This window comes from Sinohyriopsis cumingii, chromosome 5 (genome assembly GCF_028554795.1).
Source record: "Sinohyriopsis cumingii isolate HCF-2022 chromosome 5, ASM2855479v2, whole genome shotgun sequence".
NCBI lineage: Eukaryota > Metazoa > Mollusca > Bivalvia > Unionida > Unionidae > Sinohyriopsis > Sinohyriopsis cumingii.
Window position 1 is genome coordinate 118,509,703 of NC_142965.1, and position 23,808 is coordinate 118,533,510.

General features: G+C 39.0%; 1 protein-coding gene across 1 annotated transcript in view; it reads left to right on the forward strand.

The window, feature by feature from the left end:
• The window catches only part of LOC149800058 (uncharacterized), a 107,751-nt gene that overhangs the window by 73,031 nt on the left and 10,912 nt on the right, over positions 1-23,808 (forward strand). Inside the window, exons 5-6 of the mRNA XM_089957180.1 lie at positions 234-349; positions 3,262-3,385. Of these exons, the coding sequence (XP_089813306.1) occupies positions 234-349; positions 3,262-3,385 (240 nt within the window). The remainder of the gene's footprint in view (positions 1-233; positions 350-3,261; positions 3,386-23,808) is intronic.

Genomic DNA, 23,808 nt, shown 5'->3' on the forward strand with positions numbered 1-23,808 from the left:
ATTACTGAATGTTTACCTCAAACGTAGTAACACATTTGAAGGATTTGATCATTAACTATAAGCATATTGCGTTCAGTAGTAATGTAGATATAATAATAAATATGGTAAGTATTGTTTGCCTTAAATTTCCAACCAGCATGCTTACGAACAAAATCATAGTGTGTATGTTTGTCTAGGCAAATTGGACACTCCGCATGTATGTATAAATAACATTCCTGTTATATTGTTTTTAGATCTACATTTGCGTCTGCTGTTTGTGCTTTGGCTGAGGTGGAAATCAATTGTCCAGTCGTCAGCAGTGCCTACCGAAGTGCTTTGCAACTATCTCCTAGTCGCTTTTGCCGTATAGGTACTGACTTTAATTCTGTGTCTTTTAGTTTTGAATCAAAGTCTTCATTTAACCATAAGGGTACGTTTTGACAGTCTTTGAGCTTAAGACCAAACATTAGGCGTGTCTGTGTATGATTTGGACTTTTAACGTAGCTTTAACAATGTTTCAGTCATATCGCTATGATATCTGTAGTGTGGCAGTGTATGGTGATGTCTAGCACTGGGGCGTGCTGCAGACATGTAGCATGATGTCCCACCCAGTCATATTATCCTGACATCCGGTCGACCAGTCATAATACTAACCTCTTAATGCTGAGCGCCTAGCGAGGCAGCTGTAAGTACCATTTTTTAAAATGAGTTTTGGTATGACTCAGCCAGGTGGACGCTTTAACCACTAGGTTACCGGAGTAGTCACCAAACATTAGGCGTACCACTAATAGTACTAGTAATGGTAATGGTGGTGGTTTTAGTAACTATTAGTATATATTTGAAAAGTGGAAGTAGCGTTAATAGTATTGATATAAATTGTCTTTTCTACCAGTTGTTGGAACAATTGTGTTGAATAGGATATGAGAAAAACAAATCGCATTTGTAACATGGAAACCATAGTCCATTTTGCCACAACAATTTTATCATAACAATAGCTATTCATCCCCAGCTCTGCCAACGATATACAATAATAACAGCAGCTACTATCACTCTTACAATTATATCGACAAATGTAATGAACTGCATTAGACTAGTACTTCAGGGGTCATTGGTTCGATATCCGCCCACGTTATCTCCTGTTGGCTGCCTCCATGTGTTCTTGGGAAGGTATTATACTCGAAATTTCATTGTGTCCAAGGTGTCGATATAAAGATGATATATCTTTGTTCGATTGACCGCGGTACAAGTTTGAGCCCTTCAGCTGTAATGGAAGTTGAGAACGTACCCATATTAGTATTTAGCTGTGTTTACAAAATGAACCGTCTGCTTCGGATAGATGGTTGAATGTAAGGATGCATTTACTATTGGTGTGTAGCAGTTATTAACATATGCTTTGTGCTATCATCAATACCGATACTTTTTGTTATGGCTGAATTTTTGTTCTTCTGTGTATGGTTTATTTCACTGGATTGTTCAACGTTCTGTATGCACATCCAACCCACCAATGGACTCCAATCCAAACAGTGTTTCATCTCTTGAATTAAAACGTAAACATAATATTAGAGATACAGCAAACTGACAATATTAAAAAATCATAACTACAGAGCAATCAAAAAATATCTGAACAAAGTTATACCAGGAGGGGTATGAGCTAACGCTCTAGCATTTACAGGACATAACTTTCTGTTGAAGTTATTTCATCCGTCTGGATTAGATTTAGATGTAATTAGAGGAAATAAACCACAACAAGGGTATCAGGGAAGACAGGAGAGTTTAATTAAATCATATCAAGGCATCTGATTACTTGAATGAAGTTTTGCGAGAACAAGATTTGGTGACTTAGGACATAAACGCATAGGACGATGACATTTCTCTGTATGACTCACGGTGTTGAACTAAGACTTCAAAAAAGGAATCTAAAATTAAATGAGTTTTATGAACCTTCTAATGACTAGGAAAACTGTAAATACATAATCGCTGCACTTGTGGTTGGAGTTTGTGTGCATGTAGCTTACAAATGTTTGCAAAAAGGAAGATAATAACACGTTTGTTTAGCACAATGCCTCATTCCTGCACATCATAAATCAGCGATATACCAACAACATTATCTTGTGAGATTGCAATACCAATGCGAATTCCAAACATATTAGTTGTATATGGAGTTTTTCTCACGTTGCTGCTGTTGTGTATGTGTGTGTGTGTGCTTTCCCATGTTGCTGCGGTGATCATTTAAAGTTAAACAACCACAATTTTCATGCCTTTCACAGATGTTGGGTTACCCATTTCTATCAGAACAAGGTATCGGCGAGAGTTATGTTTCAAGTCAGATTAGTTTTGTAAACTAATTGGGTTATCCACAAAATGTAGCTATACTATTACTGCTATTGTTGTTGTTGTAATAATGACTATACTTGAAAAAGTTAGATCAGGAGTTGGTAATAAGCAAAATGATGGCACTCTTATTTCAACCTATATAAAGCCTCAGCCTTCCCTGTCAGCTCTTTTACCAAATATTGACGTTGAGGAAAGCCGAATATATCCGCAGTTCTGAACTGTCTTTATGCCCCATGTGACTGTGACACTGTGTTGTGTATTTCACTTACAAGAATCAACAATCTTGGTTTATAATAGAACAAAGAGAGTGGACCTTTTTCAACTCTAAATCAAGGATTCATGTGAGGGTGTTTTTTTTTTTGGGACACTCTTTATTAATCCCATTTTTACTATATTTTTACTGACTTTTCTGTGATAATATTGTTTTCTTCCTTTCCACTTATCTAGCCCATTCGTTTCCATTTTCATCTTGTTATAGTTAACCTAATACACTTCCTTCCAGCTCTTTTAAAATCACATCGGTTAAGATATTGCTTTGCTTTATTTATCAGCTTCACGCATTTACTTCATCTTGTAAATCTCCAGACCGTGACCAACTCTGCGTGTTCTTGCTAAATTTTTATGCACTTATAATGTCGGACCTAATTGCTGGGATCTTCTAAAACTTGATTCATTGTCCAGTTTCTTGTTCTCGCACTTTCAGCAGAGTAGAAACTCATTTTGCATGGATTGATTGCTTTCGTATTTGCTACATTTGTACAAGCATTCATTATCTTTATGTCAAATTTGTAATTAGATCTTTTATAGATAAGATCTCTAAGCAGCAACCTTTCTGGTTACAAGCATTCATTATCTTTCAGTCAAATTTGTAATGAGATTTTTTATGGACTTAATATGTGTCACGTTTTTGTATTTTTCTTTTAATTTTAGTATTATTATTATTCATAGATTCGTGCACACTTCAGTATGGTGACTGTGGAGGAAGGTTTCAACATAATATGCCTGATAATGCGATCCCCGTTAGACCAGGGGACTTACTAGCATATACTTATGCGATCCAATACATATGTGGGTAAGTAGTACATTATACCGTGTTGTGTGAGCAATACATTTTAATTCATGAAATTGGAGATTGCTTACTCAACCTTTATTGTCTGTAAATCTGCAATGCGGTTTCTTATTTGTGCTTGGAATTGTCGGTGATTTTCCATTTCCGCCAATAATGCCGCGACTTCGGTTGCGCTAATTACTTTATTCTCGATTGCCAACGAATAAAGTTTACTGATCTTGTTTAGACTTCTTTATGTCAATGCAAAGAAATTCGGAATAGTAAAATACTCTTGAACGCAATCGTATAGAAATTAATTTGTTATCTCTTCCAGAAATACCTGTTACTGTCGATTCGGCTCCGAAAATGTCATGGGCTGTCTTGGTTATTTCATCTCGCACCTGTTCCGCTTGTTTTTTTTATTTTTTTATTTTTACGTCCGTAACAATGAGGGTCCAATATAATTGTTCTATTAATAATACAGTCGTGTAGTACCATTGCATAACTGGCGGCGGACCCTGTCCTGAATCATCACGCCTAAGTGCAAGACGCACACACACTTCTAACAAATTATCCTTTTTACCGGTACAACTGGTATACAATTATAGAAATTAGCACTCTTTTCATTAAAAAAGATATTGATTACGCATAGACATTTTGCATCTAACGATCGTTCTTTGCCTAGTAAATGTTACCCATAGTACAATAGTAAATACCACGTTGCCTTTATAAAAAGGATGCAGGAGTGTTTTGTACAGTCGGTTTTGGGTTTTTTGCCTGTGCGATGATTCTAAAGTGACCTCGATTTGGTTTTGGTACATATGGGTGGTTCCAACGGTCAGTATCATTTTGGTGCTTAACAAGATTATATTTCATTGTATACAAGAGACTTGTAACACCACTCTGATGCAGATATTCGTCGATATGTGGGACAAAATCAACATCAATGTTAGCATCCGCTGCCAGTTAGTCTAACACCCCCTCAGTAAATTCCGCAACCTCATCACCATACATTACTTATACATCATGATAAATCAAATCTTAAACAGAAACGCCAAAGACTGTTAAATAAACCTACTGACAAACGTGAAACGCGAAATGCTTGAAACTGGATTTCATCTTTAGCTCTCAACGACATGGTTGTCCTGTATGTAAACGATTTTTGACGACCTGTGTTGGGTTCAAGCTGCGTATTTATAATTGCTGTTAATTGTCTCCATCCACTATAAAAACAACTGGAGCCGATGCTGCTTACAATGCTGGAATCTGCGCGATAGAATGGAAATATTCCACCAGTCTTTGGCATTAGTTTCACCTCTGACTTGGATAACTGTAGCACCAATGAAGTGTCATTGTGTTTGGCTGCATTAAACTGAGCAAGTTGTGTTTGGGCAACCATATTTCCAGTTAATTTTGCTTAGAGGAAGTTTCAGTGTGATCCCACAATTTTGTATTGCGTTTTCTATTTTCCCTAGCTGATTCTCACTAAGGCAGGCCTTCACTTCGTAAGAGGTCATAATTATTTAAAAATATAAAAAGTGCAATAATATTTTTTCACGTGTGCATCGGCTACCAGCACCCTCCAGTAACTGTCCTTTCAGAGAGCATCACAGCATACAATTGAAACCATCACCATTGTCACCGACACATGCATGAAAATAAATGTTAACAACGGACTGTCTAAACTGCTCCAGGTGTTCCAGTTAAAAGTAATACATTTGGTATAGTGGCATATAAACCACGTTCGGATATTTGCAAACTAACATCATTGTTTTAATTTCAGTCCATATATGGCTAGAGATTGTAATATGCATGTGTATTATGACTGGTGTCGAAGTCAAGCTCCAACGAAGCCTCAGTCACTTATACATTGCCAAATATATTTTTCTATTTATGAGTTTGCTGATTGTCTCGATCAATAGTTGAAACCCTAAGAACACGTTTTGTTAGTTTGAGACTGAGTATTTTGAAATGTAAACTGCCCTTGAACAGTACTTGACTGGTGCGCATATGTGGTATGCACAAGAAATGACAGCGTCGAGGAGGTTCCCGACTGTATAAACAACAACAATCTGTGGTTAATGAAGGAGATATCACAGGTATCCACAATATTAATGTTTCCTGTATAACTTTTCCGTCAGTGCCAGCCACACAAAGCCAAATTGCATTGTTGTGGTTGTTCTTATGGGTGCGTCGAAGCTAACCTTGCGAATCCAAAATTGTGACTGAGAGGCGTTGCTAATAAACTCGTAATGAGCCTCCACGAAGTTGCCCTTACGCTGAGGAAATTCATCATTGAAATTGCCGTTAGCACTTGCAACTACAGGTTGTAAATCTGCATCACTACCCGCGTTGTTGTGTAATTGACGTCGCTAAATTCAATACGGTTGAGAATCCACATTTGCATGCGTATACCAGATAAACATTATAATTGGACCAGCAGTAGTGAATACTTATACCCTAGCGTCAATGGGAATTAGCATTACAGAGACCCCTGGGACACTCTAGCGTCAATGGAAAATTAACATAGAGAAAAATCGTGGGACACTCTAGCGTCAAGGGGAATTTAACATGGGAATAAATCGTGGGACTGTCTAGCGTCAAGGGGAATTGAACATGGAGAAAAATCGTGGGACTGTCTAGCGTCAAGGGAAATTGAATATGGGAATAAATCGTGGGACTGTCTAGCGTCAAGGGGAATTGAACATGGTGGGATTGTCTAGGGACAATGATGGTAGAGGGTCAAACACAACAGAGACAGAAACATACATACACTAGTACAAGCGTGAGATTTATATATAAAGCATTACCAAGACCTGAAATCTTGCTGGGGTGTTCAAAAATTTGCATAATTGTAATGATGCTGTAAATAGCTATAATCAAGGAAATGCTCAACGTCAAAATGGATGTGACTAAAATTAACGCTAAAATGACGAAATTGTCCCAGAATTTAAAGGAAAATAAACATATCCCCGAAAATTAAGTTACAATGGTTTAGACTAAAATGGATAAAATTAGTAACTACTTACAATATCAACTTCTGTGACGATCGTGGATAAATACCTATGTATCTATAATCAGCTGAAATTCCTATGAAATCCCACTATCTATTTATAGCTCCAACTTGTGGGTTATTCCTTTGGAAAATCCCACTATCTTTTTATAGCTTCAGTTGAGTGACGTTCCTGTTTATGAACTCTAGTATATATGTATAGCTACAAAATGTGGAAATCCCCAAGTCCATATTTATAGTCTCAAAATTTCCAGCGTCAGTGACGTCACTGTACTGAACACTAGGGGATAAATGGCAACAGTGTTGCAAGTGGCTGACCTGAATACGCGCTACTGTAGGTAGAGTGTATCTGATAGGGATAAAGTGAGATTTATAGGGACAAACAGAGACCAATACACACACACACACACAACATACGCGCGCAGACACACGCACACACACGCACACACACACACACACACACAGAGGGAAGAGGAAAAAACAAATCCCAAATATACTATCAACACAGAGGGGAGATAATACAAACCCCAAATAAACTATCCACACAAACGTACGCGAACGCATACAAACCCCAAATATACTATCCACACAAGGTCGCTAACGCATACAAACCCCAAATATACTATCCACACTCGGGAGGAAGAAAAAAAACAGCCAAATATACGATCCACACAACGTACGCGAACACACACACACACACACACTATAAAATGGATAAAATTAGTAAATACTTACAATATCAACTTTTGTGACGATCGTGGATAAATACCTAGGTATCTATAATCAGCTGAAATTCCTATGAAATCCCACTATCTATTTATAGCTCCAACTTGTGGGTTATTCCTTTGGAAAATCCCACTATCTTTTTATAGCCTCAGCTTGAGTGACGTTCCTGTTTATGAACTCTAGTATATATGTATAGCTACAAAATGTGGAAATCCCCAAGTCCATATTTATAGTCTCAAAATTTCCAGCGTCAGTGACGTCACTGTACTGAACACTAGGGGATAAATGGCAACAGTGTTGCAAGTGGCTGACCTGAATACGCGCTACCGTAGGTAGGCAGGTAGAGTGTATCTGATAGGGATAAAGTGAGTTTTATAGGGACAGAGACCAATACACACACACACACACACACACACAACATACGCGCGCAGACACACGCACACACACGCATACACACACACACACAGAGAGGGAAGTGGAAAAAACAAACCCCAAATATGCTATCAACACAGAGGGGAGATAATACAAACCCCAAATAAACTATCCACACAAACGTACGCGAACGCATACAAACCCCAAATATACTATCCACACAAGGTCGCTAACGCATACAAACCCCAAATATACTATCCACACTCGGGAGGAAGAAAAAAAAACAGCCAAATATACGATCTACACAACGTACGCGAACACACACACACACAATAAAATGGATAAAATTAGTAACTACTTACAATATCAACTTCTGTGACGATCGTGGATAAATACCTAGGTATCTATAATCAGCTGAAATTCCTATGAAATCCCACTATCTATTTATAGCTCCAACTTGTGGGTTATTCCTTTGGAAAATCCCACTGTCTTTTTATAGCCTCAGCTTGAGTGACGTTCCTGTTTATGAATTCTAGTATATATGTATAGCTACAAAATGTGGAAATCCCCAAGTCCATATTTATAGTCTCAAAATTTCCAGCGTCAGTGACGTCACTGTACTGAACACTAGGGGATAAATGGCAACAGTGTTGCAAGTGGCTGACCTGAATACGCGCTACTGTAGGTAGGCAGGTAGAGTGTATCTGATAGGGATAAAGTGAGTTTTATAGGGACAGAGACCAATACACACACACACACACACACACACACACAACATACGCGCGCAGACACACGCACACACACGCATACACACACACACACACACAGAGGGAAGAGGAAAAAACAAATCCCAAATATACTATCAACACAGAGGGGAGATAATACAAACCCCAAATAAACTATCCACACAAACGTACGCGAACGCATACAAACCCCAAATATACTATCCACACAAGGTCGCTAACGCATACAAACCCCAAATATACTATCCACACTCGGGAGGAAAAAAGAAAAAACAGCCAAATATACGATCTACACAACGTACGCGAACACACACACACACAATAAAATGGATAAAATTAGTAACTACTTACAATATCAACTTCTGTGTCGATCGTGGATAAATACCTAGGTATCTATAATCAGCTGAAATTCCTATGAAATCCCACTATCTATTTATGCTCCAACTTGTGGGTTATTCCTTTGGAAAATCCCACTGTCTTTTTATAGCCTCAGCTTGAGTGACGTTCCTGTTTATGAATTCTAGTATATATGTATAGCTACAAAATGTGGAAATCCCCAAGTCCATATTTATAGTCTCAAAATTTCCAGCGTCAGTGACGTCACTGTACAGAACACTAGGGGATAAATGGCAACAGTGTTGCAAGTGGCTGACCTGAATACGCGCTACTGTAGGTAGGTAGGTAGAGTGTATCTGATAGGGATAAAGTGAGTTTTATAGGGACAAACAGAGACCAATACACACACACACACACAGGGAAGAGGAAAAAACAAAATCCAAATATACTATCAACACAGAAGGGAAATAATACAAACCCCAAATAAACTATCCACACAAACGTACGCGAACGCATACAAACCCCAAATAAACTATCCACACAAACATACGCGAACGCATACAAACACCAAATATACTATCCATACAAACGTACGCGAACGCATACAAACCCCAAATATACTATCCACACTCGGGAGGAAGAAGAAAAAAACAACCAAATATACGATCTACACAACGTACGCTAACACACACACACACACACACACACCACAGAGGGAAGAAGAAAACCATTATACACTATCCACACGGAGTGAAGAAATAACCCTTTATATATATACTATCAACAGAGAGTGAAGAAAATAACCCATTATATTCCATCAACACAGAGTGAAGAAGAAAAAGTTTTTTGAAAGCACCTAAGCCCTCACCTGCAATGACCAACTCTGCCAAACACCTACACCCCACCCCACCCCCACTCCCAACACTACAAAACCCATTTAACCCGTTATTTTATGGCATCAGTGTGTGCTTTAGGAAACATCAAGACACAAAATGATGGATGAATAGACTGACTATTGTTTACGGACTTGCATCCTAAAGAGCGTGCGTGAAGGAAAACATCCTTCCATTTCAATTCTAACTAAAACATGATCCAGAGGGATAGAGAGCTGAAAGAGCACAATTTCATAAAGTGTGAGTAAAAACAAAACACGCCATCCTTATTATACAATGTCAAGACCAAGAGACACTTACGTTTTCTTTATAGTCTATTCTATTTTAGAAGGTAGTATGAAATTTCACATCAGGGCCAACGCATGGGCTCACATTGTCAATTTTTCCATTTCCATGTCTTTACTGGCACAAGTTCATCATCATCTTCAATTTCTTCTTCTTCTTCTGAATCCCTCCTCTCTGTTTCGTCTTGTTTCTGTTTCTTCTCTTTTCTCGTAGGGCACTCTGAATTCCAATGTCCTTTCTCCTGACAACGATCTTAGGTATCTTGACTTTTGTCTCTCTTTCTTAGACGAAGCAGGTATTTTGGAGACAAATACCCATTTACCTTTGCAGATATAGCAAACTTCATTAGCACACACTTTCGTATGACTCTCATCAAATCAACGACCAAAAGAGTAAGTTTTGTTGCCACTTTCGCCTGTGAATTATGCTTTCGTATGACTTTTAGCAAATATTTGACCAGCAGGTCGATCTCTGCTGACTCTTCCATCTTCTTGATCGTTTGAGAGTGGAATGAATACTCTGACGCTAAGACACTCTCCTTATATACATGGACCTGCTGCGTATGAAACCTAGTCAACGTACGCGAACACACACACACAATAAAATGGATAAAATTAGTAACTACTTACAATATCAACTTCTGTGACGATCGTGGATAAATACCTATGTATCTATAATCAGCTGAAATTCCTATGAAATCCCACTATCTATTTATAGCTCCAACTTGTGGGTTATTCCTTTGGAAAATCCCACTGTCTTTTTATAGCCTCAGCTTGAGTGACGTTCCTCTTTAAGAATTCTAGTATATATGTATAGCTACAAAATGTGGAAATCCCCAAGTCCATATTTATAGTCCCAAAATTTCCAGCGTCAGTGACGTCACTGTACAGAACACTAGGGGATAAATGGCAACAGTGTTGCAAGTGGCTGACCTGAATACGCGCTACTGTAGGTAGGTAGGTAGAGCGTATCTGATAGGGATAAAGTGAGTTTTATAGGGACAAACAGAGACCAATACACACACACACACGCACACACAGGGAAGAGGAAAAAACAAAATCCAAATATACTATCAACACAGAAGGGAAATAATACAAACCCCAAATAAACTATCCACACAAACGTACGCGAACGCATACAAACCCCAAATAAACTGTCCACACAAACGTACGCGAACGCATACAAACCCCAAATATACTATCCATACAAACGTACGCGAACGCATACAAACCCCAAATATACTATCCACACTCGAGAGGAAGAAGAAAAAAACAACCAAATATACGATCTACACAACGTACGCTAACACACACACACACACACACACACACACACCACAGAGGGAAGAAGAAAACCATTATACACTATCCACACGGAGTGAAGAAATAACCCTTTATATATATACTATCAACAGAGAGTGAAGAAAATAACCCATTATATTCCATCAACACAGAGTGAAGAAGAAAAAGTTTTTTGAAAGCACCTAAGCCCTCACCTGCAATGACCAACTCTGCCAAACACCTACACCCCACCCCACCCCCCACTCCCAACACTACAAAACCCATTTAACCCGTTATTTTATGGCATCAGTGTGTGCTTTAGGAAACATCAAGACACAAAATGATGGATGAATAGACTGACTATTGTTTACGGACTTGCATGCCTAAAGAGCGTGCGTGAAGGAAAACATCCTTCCATTTCAATTCTAACTAAAACATGATCCAGAGGGATAGAGAGCTGAAAGAGCACAATTTCATAAAGTGTGAGTAAAAACAAAACACGCCATCCTTATTATACAATGTCAAGACCAAGAGACACTTACGTTTTCTTTATAGTCTATTCTATTTTAGAAGGTAGTATGAAATTTCACATCAGGGCCAACGCATGGGCTCACATTGTCAATTTTTCCATTTCCATGTCTTTACTGGCACAAGTTCTTCATCATCTTCAATTTCTTCTTCTTCTTCTGAATCCCTCCTCTCTGTTTCGTCTTGTTTCTGTTTCTTCTCTTTTCTCGTAGGGCACTCTGAATTCCAGTGTCCTTTCTCCTGACAACGATCTTAGGTATCTTGACTTTTGTCTCTCTTTCTTAGACGAAGCAGGTATTTTGGAGACAAATACCCATTTACCTTTGCAGAAATAGCAAACTTCATTAGCACACACTTTCGTATGACTCTCATCAAATCAACGACCAAAAGAGTAAGTTTTGTTGCCACTTTCGCCTGTGAATTATGCTTTCGTATGACTTTTAGCAAATATTTGACCAGCAGGTCGATCTCTGCTGACTCTTCCATCTTCTTGATCGTTTGAGAGTGGAATGAATACTCTGACGCTAAGACACTCTCTTTATATACAGGGACCTGCTGCGTATGAAACCTAGCCAAATGTAATTTTGCAATAAGATGAAACGATTTCATTGAGGAAGTAAAAGGCAATGATGTACCGTATCGCCTCACACAAAACCTGAAGTGTTAGCTCAGATCCGTGTCAGCAATTTCGAAGACGACATAACTGAGCTTTCATCAATGCTCTCCATTTATGCCACAAAACCACGAGTCCTGATTCACGCCAAAAGAAATTTCGTTCGGTCCATAAAAAATAGTGTCATATCTGAGAAACGCAAAAACGAACTTCCAGAAAACTGAGAACGACGGCTTACACCTACAACGTGAAATGTATGAGTTCAAGTAGTGCGTAAAACTTAGTCAAATTAAATTTTTATAGTCAAGACGAAACGATCTCTTTTCGAAGAAGAAAGCAGACACCAAGCGACAATGGCGATCCGTGTCACACAACACTTTTCAAAATGTATATGATCAGAGGTTTGTTCTAGCGATCTGCACGGTTAAATTAATTGTTGATGTATTTTGTAATAAGACGGACACAATTTCCATGGGATCGCCCATGGAACCATTGTTCGTGCATTAGTTTAATTTTTTAAAATATTTTTTTTATATAAATCGCCTATAGGATAGACCCAGTAAAGCATGGCCATTCTCGTCACTGTGTGAATAGCTACTCAAGTCAATTCGAAGTGAACGCGGTAAGAAAATAAGTATAGCCAATGAAATGGCTTACAACGGGTGATGCATTGTTTTGTTCTAGGACTGTGTGGCATAATAATCCCTATGTTCTTGCATTGTTTTCCATTACAGTGCAGACAGACTGAAATGTGAACTTACAAGCCCTCTTTGTGTGTGTTGTACCATTTCTTCTTACCACATCAAAATACTGAGCGTCACAGTATTGGTTCGCGTTTTCAAGCTGACCATTTTTTTTTATATCTCACTTAAACATTTTAACATAAACACTCACACTCACATCGGTAGAGTCAGAACAGATGTGTTACAGTATTGAGGGGCATGTTATCTTTTTTTCTTTTTCAAACTAATAAATTTGGGGTTTGTATGAAGTAAAGAACCGAAAGTACAGTGAAACTCAAGGATGATGACCCAATCTGTCTGTCTATTGATGCATGTATTTACTTAAGAAGAAATATGACCTCTAAAACACAAAGAAATACGGCAAGCATGATTAGAATGAACATAACGATGTTTTCCTTCACGCCCGTGTAATTTAGAGCTTCAATCCTCTTTGAAGACAAACTTGGTCTCCTTTTGTAGGGCTTGAAATAATAAAAAACCTGAAAAAATCTTAAGCACTTTGCTATAGATAATTTCATCAACAGACTAAACAACATAAATACCGTTACAACACTAGAAAGCCTTAAGTCTTCTATCAAAAAGAAATGCATCAAAAAATTAAAGATTAACGATAACTAACCAATGAAACCGAATTTAACAAAGGCAGTGACATGTGAAGAAATGGCTCTCACTTTGGAAAGGTAGGCGAATGTACTCTGTCATGCACCATCAACTTGAAAAAAAGTTATAAACAGAGAGAAACCTGAATTCAAAATTCAGTTGTTTTTTTTCTTCAAAATTGTTTCGTTTCTTTTTTCTTTTTTTGGAACAAATCTAAGCACTAATATAGAGTGGAAAAGGGAAAATGCACATACAAGCTTTGATATTTCTGAAAAAATGAGGGGATATTCCTAACGTTCATAACCACCTATGGACTTGGACTTGTCTGTGACTTATCCACAAAACAAGATGTACATATTTCTGGTCAAGCTGCAAGTGTGTGCGTGTTTTTGAAAATGGTAAAAATTGGATATACAATTTTCTCGTAACACTTATAAAGTGAAGAGTCTTTGCAAGTGTCAAAAGCCAAAGTCATATAAGTTTTGTATTTTGTACGGCTTGTAAAGATTTCCACTTTAGAAAATGTGAAGTATGACAAGTTATTATCACAAACAGAAGTGGAACATAGGGGCTTGCAAGAAAGAAAATAACCCAGACAGTTGGTGTCATCAAAAGTGCTAGAGACGGTACCCGAACTTGCTTGCTTGCTTACTTGAATTAAAGTGATTTTCGCTCTAATGGAGCATATATTACTGGTTTAATAACGCACCGCGTGATTTTTAATTACTCCGGGGGAAGGAAAGAGAGCCTCATCTCCCAGGCTTTTATGTACTCACAGACTACTTTTAAATTTAGCCACTCAGGTGTAGGACTAGCTAGTCCTTAACAACCTGACTGAAAGGCTTTAAACATGAGTGGGAATAGTCTCACCACACACTCATTTTTCTGTCCGAGCGTGGTAAAGGAGGAAAAAAGGTGCTCAAAAAGACAGCCATGGGTGTTAAGTACTCAACAAAACGCTAGCCCGTACTTATTTCAAATCAAGTCGTGTCACCAAAAAAAAACGACGTGTACGACATCAAAGGCATTGTCAAACGCAGAAACCGTAAAGTGGGCAAACGACGTGTCAAAGAAGTCAAAGTACGTTGGAAAGGATATCCACCCAGTTTTCATTCTTGCATCGACGCTTCGCACTATAAAAAGAAGTGACCATCATGCCCTTTCACACAGATTCAGCTACTGCGATCACTCCTTCACCCAATTCTTCTCTGCAAGATTTACAAACACAACCCTTGTGGGTGTGGTATGGAAAACGTGTGCCTAAAACGCAAATCGTCTTTTTCTGCCAAACTTTCGTGGTGTATTGTGTCATCGGTGCAGCCATTGAGAATCTGAGTTTCCAACAAGGAGACAAACACTTGTGGACCATTGTATTGAGCAGTTACATCGCTTACCTGCTTCCTAATCCCTCCCTGAAATTCTCCTCGAACGGGAACAACGGGAACCTTGTGTCCAGTGTCAGTGCCAGTCACCACTCCAACAACAACCCCATTTTGGGCGGAGACACTCCTCTAACTTCCAGTATCGCCTCGGAGAGCCAGAAAACTCTGGAATTATGAGCAATAAGAACCAATTTTACTTAACCTTACCCAGTGACAGTTCCATGGAGGTGTTTCCCAAGAACACGTTGTGCTGTTACACGGTCAAATTACCTCAGACCATCCAGTTAGATCACGAAGCCCATTGGGAAGTGGCTTTAGTGGAAATCATTCACCCAACACAAATCAAAAACATTTCCGAAAAGCAAATCACTTTCGAGGTGGAAATCCTGAATGCCCAATTGGAGGAAGAAATCAGCAAAATCGGGTTTTTAGGGGACACAAGACCAGCCAGCAATCCAGCCTTCATTATCAACACCTTGAAAATTCCTTCAGGTTATTATTTTAGTGGTGAATATTTGGTGGACACTATTGCGGACAGGTTCAACTTAGCCTTTGGCAAAGCGCTGAACAGAGCCAAAAAAGTGTTAAGATTGAGTACCATAAAGTGGCTCATCGTCTCGTGATCAAATTTCAAGATACGGACACATTGTCCCTCAGGTTCAATGGTAGTTTGTTTGAAATTTTGGGTGGACATGCAGAAATGGTCGCAAACAATATGAGCCCCAAGATCAAAAGTAATATGGATTTTTACAGAGCTTTTGGAAACCCGGTAGAACTGAACCAAGGACTTAATTTTATCTTTGTGTATTCCGATGTGGTGGAGTACAACGTGGTGGGACACACCTCTGTTCCGTTACTGCGTGTCATTCCTTTCAAAGTGGATAGTACCACAAACAATGACCAGGAAGGTGCAAACACCTATCACCTACACCGTGAATTTGTACATCCTCACTATTTGCCCCTCAGTAAGTCGTATTTAGACACTGTCAACATTGCTATAAAAGGAGATCTGGGACAAAATATTCCATTCTCCAAAGGGAAAGTTACAGTGAAACTCCATTTTCGAAAACGGTTCTCTAACGAATTGTAAGTCAAGACAGCGAGGAGGGACATTTTCACCCTATACAATCCGGCCAGATGCGTATGGAATTTCAGTTTGCAGAAAATCTACGCGCAGATAATACGGTGAACGTCATCCTGTATGCTGAATTGGACAATACGATATAAACCAACAGTTTGAGAGAAGTCATTCTAGACTATTAGAAGTCATGGAAGACTTTTATCAATGTTTGTATAGTAGGGATTCTTTGGACATGGAATGTGAAGATCCTGAGGAAGGAGAACCCCAAGACAAAGACGAAGAAGTCATCATGATGAAGTCTAGATGGCCAGAACAAGAATCACATTTAGTTTCCCGTTATGCTATAGTCTTGACAGAAAAAAAATTAAGGAATTGATCAAGAAAGATTGCTATGGATGTCATAACGATCATCCCAGTGAAATTCAACACGATAACTGCCTGATACTGAGTCAAGAAGAAAAATTGGACGAATATCTGGACGAAGCTTGCAGTCTCATCTCGGAAGAAGAAGTGTTACAACAGTGGTATAAAGGCTTGCTTGAACATTATTGTCCTCCATTAACAACTCAAGAGATCCATCGCATTGAAGCTCTGTTGGATCAGAGTTGGGAGACAAGGCGAAGATGGTGTTGTGTGGTTTAACGCCATTTTTCAGCACACGATAGGCTATACATGGCGGCCAGTATTAATGGTGGAGGAAGAACCGGGAAAACGCCAGAAAGAACCACCGACCCACGAGAAGCTACTGACAAGCTTTCTCACATACCCACATTGGATGAATCCGAGACTCGAACCCACGCAGACAGAGGTGAGATGGCAATGATCCGTAACGGAGAGCGCTTTAGACCACTCGGCCACTCGGGGCCCCGACAAGGCGAAGAAACGGTTACTTGTCAGACATTTTCAAGCAAAAAGTCAGGATCGAATTGATCATTTATCATTACCTGTGAAGAAGAAAAAAAACAAAAAATGGATACCTGAGAACTTTATTACCTTTTGAACCACAGTTTGTACACTGCTTCTTGGAATCCTGTCGTCTGTGCTAAAGATGAACTCCCTCATTGCACACCTCTAAACCATCAAACTTATGTGATCAACACGGACGACAGTCATCTCCGAGGAACCCACTGGGTAGCCGTCTACTTTCCTCAAGAAGGATGTGTGGAATATTTTGATTCCTATGGACTGCCCCCTTTGGAAGACGATATCATTGACTTTATGAGAAGAAATGCTCAGACCACACGATTCAATAATGTGAAATAACAAGGCACATATTCCTAGGTGTGTGGACAGTACTGTGTGTATTTTCTGCATCATTGCAGCCTGGGCTATTCTTTAGAACATTTAGTGACTCATTTTGATCCTCGTCATTCTTCTAGAAACGATGTGAAAGTACATCGATGGTTTTGTGACCATTATGCTTACCTAAGCGACCGCCATAGCTTCAAGTTCCAAAAAAAAAAAAATTCAGGGCTACCCCATACTCTCGAAAAGAAATAACATTCCATTGCCTATGATATGTTAGTCAGTTAGAAGAAAAAATACAGAAGTGAGTCTATCAGCACATGATTTCTTTATCTTGGTTAGAAAGTGCGACTCTAAGTCCTTCGTTTCCGTCGCTTATCAAAATTTTAAAAATAGTAATGTTCTGTAACAAAGTGAGTGAGTGTTTCTATTAGGTTTGTGCGTTTTTTTTTTTTTTGTTGGTGATAATATTGATAATGTAAGTTCGGGTACAACGAAATTAAAAGAATTAGGCCCAGAACTCGGTGTGGAGGGAAGAAATATACGCAACAGTAGCGGGAGCAAGAAATGCAGACCTAGCCAGTTAGCACTCCACCCACCTCGAGAACACAAATAACATCTAGTCAACAGCCGACTATACCTAACAAACAACCTGCCCCGGAAAGAGTGGTGGCAAAACAAAGGGCCAATTATGTTAGACAAACGGTATGGCAAACTCAAATGTAATTATCGGAGGCACTACGTTCTTTTCTGAGCCCAGAGTGGCCGAGTGGTCTAAAGCGCTCTCCGTTACGGATCACTGTCATCTCACCTTTGTCTGCGTGGGTTCGAGTCTCGGATTCGGCTAATGTGGGTATGTGAGAAAGCTTGCCAGTAGCTTCTCGTGGGTCGGTGGTTCTTTCCAGGTTTTTCCCGGATTCTTCCTCCACCATTAATACTGGCCGCCATGTTTAGCCTATCGCGTGCTGAAAAATGGCGTTAAACCCTACAACAACAACAACGTTCTTTTCTCACTCCGATACTACAGGCAATCTCAGCTGAAAGAACAACCACAACAACAATAACAGCGACAGACACCATAGCAGCGGATTTGAAACTATCTACCTCAACTAAAGAATTAGCATCAGAACCAGAAGAGGAAATTGAGGCGGTTGAGGAGGAGGAGGGGGACGCTGACCCTCGTTGAGAAGTACACTGAAAAGGGACTAGATCAAGCATTGTATGACGTCAACAAAGCAGGGTAGTTTATTAGAGCCATACAATACGTTGCCTACAAATCTCTAGACACCTTTAAACCAAGACCTTCTCAATGGGGATTAGGGTCAGAGTTCTTCCCCAATTCTACAGACAAACCTACACTGGATACCCCCTCAGTCAACTGGTAGAAGCCGCTGCTTACATTGCCGCCCATCATGGCTACGCATTTCCTGATATCAAGAATAATGAGACTAGGAGAGCGGGAAAGAACGTGAAAGCAAAAGAGAGACGTGTTACCTTCTAACAGAAAAAACAGCCTTTTTTAGGGCTCCAAAAGATTGCTTTTTATTAACTAGGGAACCATATTTGGCTTGGTATCCCTCCTTGACTAAACTATTCTCGAAACAAAGTTGACCTATTGGAACACCGCAACAAACTTAACTTTTTAAACCTAACAGTGACCAAACTGGTATATGTCTCTTAGACATAATAATTTAAATAAGATCAGTATGGATATTTTTATGTACACTAAGTACTAATATTAGATAGATATGTTAGGAAGTAGGAAATTTAACAGACTCGTTAGATTTGAACTAATTGCACAAGTGGTTAACACATTATTGGTACTTTTTACTGTCCATTAGCAAAAACGGGACTTGATTTGAAATAAGTACGGGCTAGCGTTTTGTTGAGTACTTAACACCCATGGCTGTCTTTTTGAGCACCTTTTTTCCTCCTTTACCACGCTCGGACAGAAAAATGAGTGTGTGGTGAGACTATTCCCACTCATGTTTAAAGCCTTTCAGTCAGGTTGTTAAGGACTAGCTAGTCCTACACCTGAGTGGCTAAATTTAAAAGTAGTCTGTGAGTACATAAAAGCCTGGGAGATGAGGCTCTCTTTCCTTCCCCCGGAGTAATTAAAAATCACGCGGTGCGTTATTAAACCAGTGATATATGCTCCATTAGAGCGAAAATCACTTTAATTCAAGTAAGCAAGCAAGCAAGTTCGGGTACCGTCTCTAGCACTTTTGATGACACCAACTGTCTGGGTTATTTTCTTTCTTGCAAGCCCCTATGTTCCACTTCTGTTTGTGATAATAACTTGTCATACTTCACATTTTCTAAAGTGGAAATCTTTACAAGCCGTACAAAATACAAAACTTATATGACTTTGGCTTTTGACACTTGCAAAGACTCTTCACTTTATAAGTGTTACGAGAAAATTGTATATCCAATTTTTACCATTTTCAAAAACACGCACACACTTGCAGCTTGACCAGAAATATGTACATCTTGTTTTGTGGATAAGTCACAGACAAGTCCAAGTCCATAGGTGGTTATGAACGTTAGGAATATCCCCTCATTTTTTCAGAAATATCAAAGCTTGTATGTGCATTTTCCCTTTTCCACTCTATATTAGTGCTTAGATTTGTTCCAAAAAAAGAAAAAAGAAACGAAACAATTTTGAAGAAAAAAAACAACTGAATTTTGAATTCAGGTTTCTCTCTGTTTATAACTTTTTTTCAAGTTGATGGTGCATGACAGAGTACATTCGCCTACCTTTCCAAAGTGAGAGCCATTTCTTCACATGTCACTGCCTTTGTTAAATTCGGTTTCATTGGTTAGTTATCGTTAATCTTTAATTTTTTGATGCATTTCTTTTTGATAGAAGACTTAAGGCTTTCTAGTGTTGTAACGGTATTTATGTTGTTTAGTCTGTTGATGAAATTATCTATAGCAAAGTGCTTAAGATTTTTTCAGGTTTTTTATTATTTCAAGCCCTACAAAAGGAGACCAAGTTTGTCTTCAAAGAGGATTGAAGCTCTAAATTACACGGGCGTGAAGGAAAACATCGTTATGTTCATTCTAATCATGCTTGCCGTATTTCTTTGTGTTTTAGAGGTCATATTTCTTCTTAAGTAAATACATGCATCAATAGACAGACAGATTGGGTCATCATCCTTGAGTTTCACTGTACTTTCGGTTCTTTACTTCATACAAACCCCAAATTTATTAGTTTGAAAAAGAAAAAAAGATAACATGCCCCTCAATACTGTAACACATCTGTTCTGACTCTACCGATGTGAGTGTGAGTGTTTATGTTAAAATGTTTAAGTGAGATATAAAAAAAATGGTCAGCTTGAAAACGCGAACCAATACTGTGACGCTCAGTATTTTGATGTGGTAAGAAGAAATGGTACAACACACACAAAGAGGGCTTGTAAGTTCACATTTCAGTCTGTCTGCACTGTAATGGTAACAATGCAAGAACATAGGGATTATTATGCCACACAGTCCTAGAACAAAACAATGCATCACCCGTTGTAAGCCATTTCATTGGCTATACTTATTTTCTTACCGCGTTCACTTCGAATTGACTTGAGTAGCTATTCACACAGTGACGAGAATGGCCATGCTTTACTGGGTCTATCCTATAGGCGATTTATATAAAAAAAATATTTTAAAAAATTAAACTAATGCACGAACAATGGTTCCATGGGCGATCCCATGGAAATTGTGTCCGTCTTATTACAAAATACATCAACAATTAATTTAACCGTGCAGATCGCTAGAACAAACCTCTGATCATATACATTTTGAAAAGTGTTGTGTGACACGGATCGCCATTGTCGCTTGGTGTCTGCTTTCTTCTTCGAAAAGAGATCGTTTCGTCTTGACTATAAAAATTTAATTTGACTAAGTTTTACGCACTACTTGAACTCATACATTTCACGTTGTAGGTGTAAGCCGTCGTTCTCAGTTTTCTGGAAGTTCGTTTTTGCGTTTCTCAGATATGACACTATATTTTATGGACCGAACGAAACTTCTTTTGGCGTGAATCAGGACTCGTGGTTTTGTGGCATAAATGGAGAGCATTGATGAAAGCTCAGTTATGTCGTCTTCGAAATTGCTGACACGGATCTGAGCAAACACTTCAAGTTTTGTGTGAGGCGATACGGTACATCATTGCCTTTTACTTCCTCAATGAAATCGTTTCATCTTATTGCAAAATTACATTTGACTAGGTTTCATACGCAGCAGGTCCATGTATATAAGGAGAGTGTCTTAGCGTCAGAGTATTCATTCCGCTCTCAAACGATCAAGAAGATGGAAGAGTCAGCAGAGATCGACCTGCTGGTCAAATATTTGCTAAAAGTCATACGAAAGCATAATTCACAGGCGAAAGTGACAACAAAACTTACTCTTTTGGTCGTTGATTTGATGAGAGTCATACGAAAGTGTGTGCTAATGAAGTTTGCTATATCTGCAAAGGTAAATGGGTATTTGTCTCCAAAATACCTGCTTCGTCTAAGAAAGAGAGACAAAAGTCAAGATACCTAAGATCGTTGTCAGGAGAAAGGACATTGGAATTCAGAGTGCCCTACGAGAAAAGAGAAGAAACAGAAACAAGACGAAACAGAGAGGAGGGATTCAGAAGAAGAAGAAGAAATTGAAGATGATGAAGAACTTGTGCCAGTAAAGACATGGAAATGGAAAAATTGACAATGTGAGCCCATGCGTTGGCCCTGATGTGAAATTTCATACTACCTTCTAAAATAGAATAGACTATAAAGAAAACGTAAGTATCTCTTGGTCTTGACATTGTATAATAAGGATGGCGTGTTTTGTTTTTACTCACACTTTATGAAATTGTGCTCTTTCACCTCTCTATCCCTCTGGATCATGTTTTAGTTAGAATTGAAATGGAAGGATGTTTTCCTTCACGCACGCTCTTTAGGCATGCAAGTCCGTAAACAATAGTCAGCCTATTCATCCATCATTTTGTGTCTTGATGTTTCCTAAAGCACACACTGATGCCATAAAATAACGGGTTAAATGGGTTTTGTAGTGTTGGGAGTGGGGTGGGGTGGGGTGTAGGTGTTTGGCAGAGTTGGTCATTGCAGGTGAGGGCTTAGGTGCTTTCAAAAAACTTTTTCTTCTTCACTCTGTGTTGATGGAATATAATGGGTTATTTTCTTCACTCTCTGTTGATAGTATATATATAAAGGGTTATTTCTTCACTCCGTGTGGATAGTGTATAATGGTTTTCTTCTTCCCTCTGTGGTGTGCGTGTGTGTGTGTGTGTGTGTGTGTGTGTGTGTGTGTGTGTGTGTGTGTGTGTGTGTGTTAGCGTACGTTGTGTAGATCGTATATTTGGTTGTTTTTTTCTTCTTCCTCCCGAGTGTGGATAGTATATTTGGGGTTTGTATGCGTTCGCGTACGTTTGTATGGATAGTATATTTGGTGTTTGTATGCGTTCGCGTACGTTTGTGTGGATAGTTTATTTGGGGTTTGTATGCGTTCGCGTACGTTTGTATGGATAGTATATTTCGGGTTTGTATGCGTTCGCGTACGTTTGTGTCGATAGTTTATTTGGGGTTTGTATGCGTTCGCGTACGTTTGTGTGGATAGTTTATTTGGGGTTTGTATTATCTCCCTTCTGTGTTGATAGTATATTTGGATTTTGTTTTTTCCTCTTCCCCGTGTGTGTGTGTGTGTGTGTGTGTGTGTATTGGTCTCTGTTTGTCCCTATAAAACTCACTTTATCCCTATCAGATACACTCTACCTACCTACCTACAGTAGCGCGTATTCAGGTCAGCCACTTGCAACACTGTTGCCATTTATCCCCTAGTGTTCAGTACAGTGACGTCACTGACGCTGGAAATTTTGAGACTATAAATATGGACTTGGGGATTTCCACATTTTGTAGCTATACATATATATACTAGAGTTCATAAACAGGAACGTCACTCAAGCTGAGGCTATAGAAAGATAGTGGGATTTTCCAAAGGAATAACCCACAAGTTGGAGCTATAAATAGATAGTGGGATTTCATAGGAATTTCAGCTGATTATAGATACATAGGTATTTATCCACGATCGTCACAGAAGTTGATATTGTAAGTAGTTACTAATTTTATCCATTTTATAGTGTGTGTGTGTGTTTGTGTGTGTGTGTGTGTTCGCGTACGTTGTGTAGATCGTATATTTGGTTGTTTTTTTTTCTTCCTCCCGAGTGTGGATAGTATATTTGGGGTTTGTATGCGTTAGCGACCTTGTGTGGATAGTATATTTGGGGTTTGTATGCGTTCGCGTACGTTTGTGTGGATAGTTTATTTGGGGTTTGTATTATCTCCCCTCTGTGTTGATAGTATATTTGGAGTTTGTTTTTTCCTTTTCCCTCTGTGTGTGTGTGTGTATGCATGTGTGTGTGCGTGTGTCTGCGCGAGTATGTTGTGTGTGTGTGTGTGTGTGTATTGGTCTCTGTCCCTATAAAACTCACTTTATCCCTATCAGATACACTCTACCTGCCTACCTACAGTAGCGCGTATTCAGGTCAGCCACTTGCAACACTGTTGCCATTTATCCCCTAGTGTTCAGTACAGTGACGTCACTGACGCTGGAAATT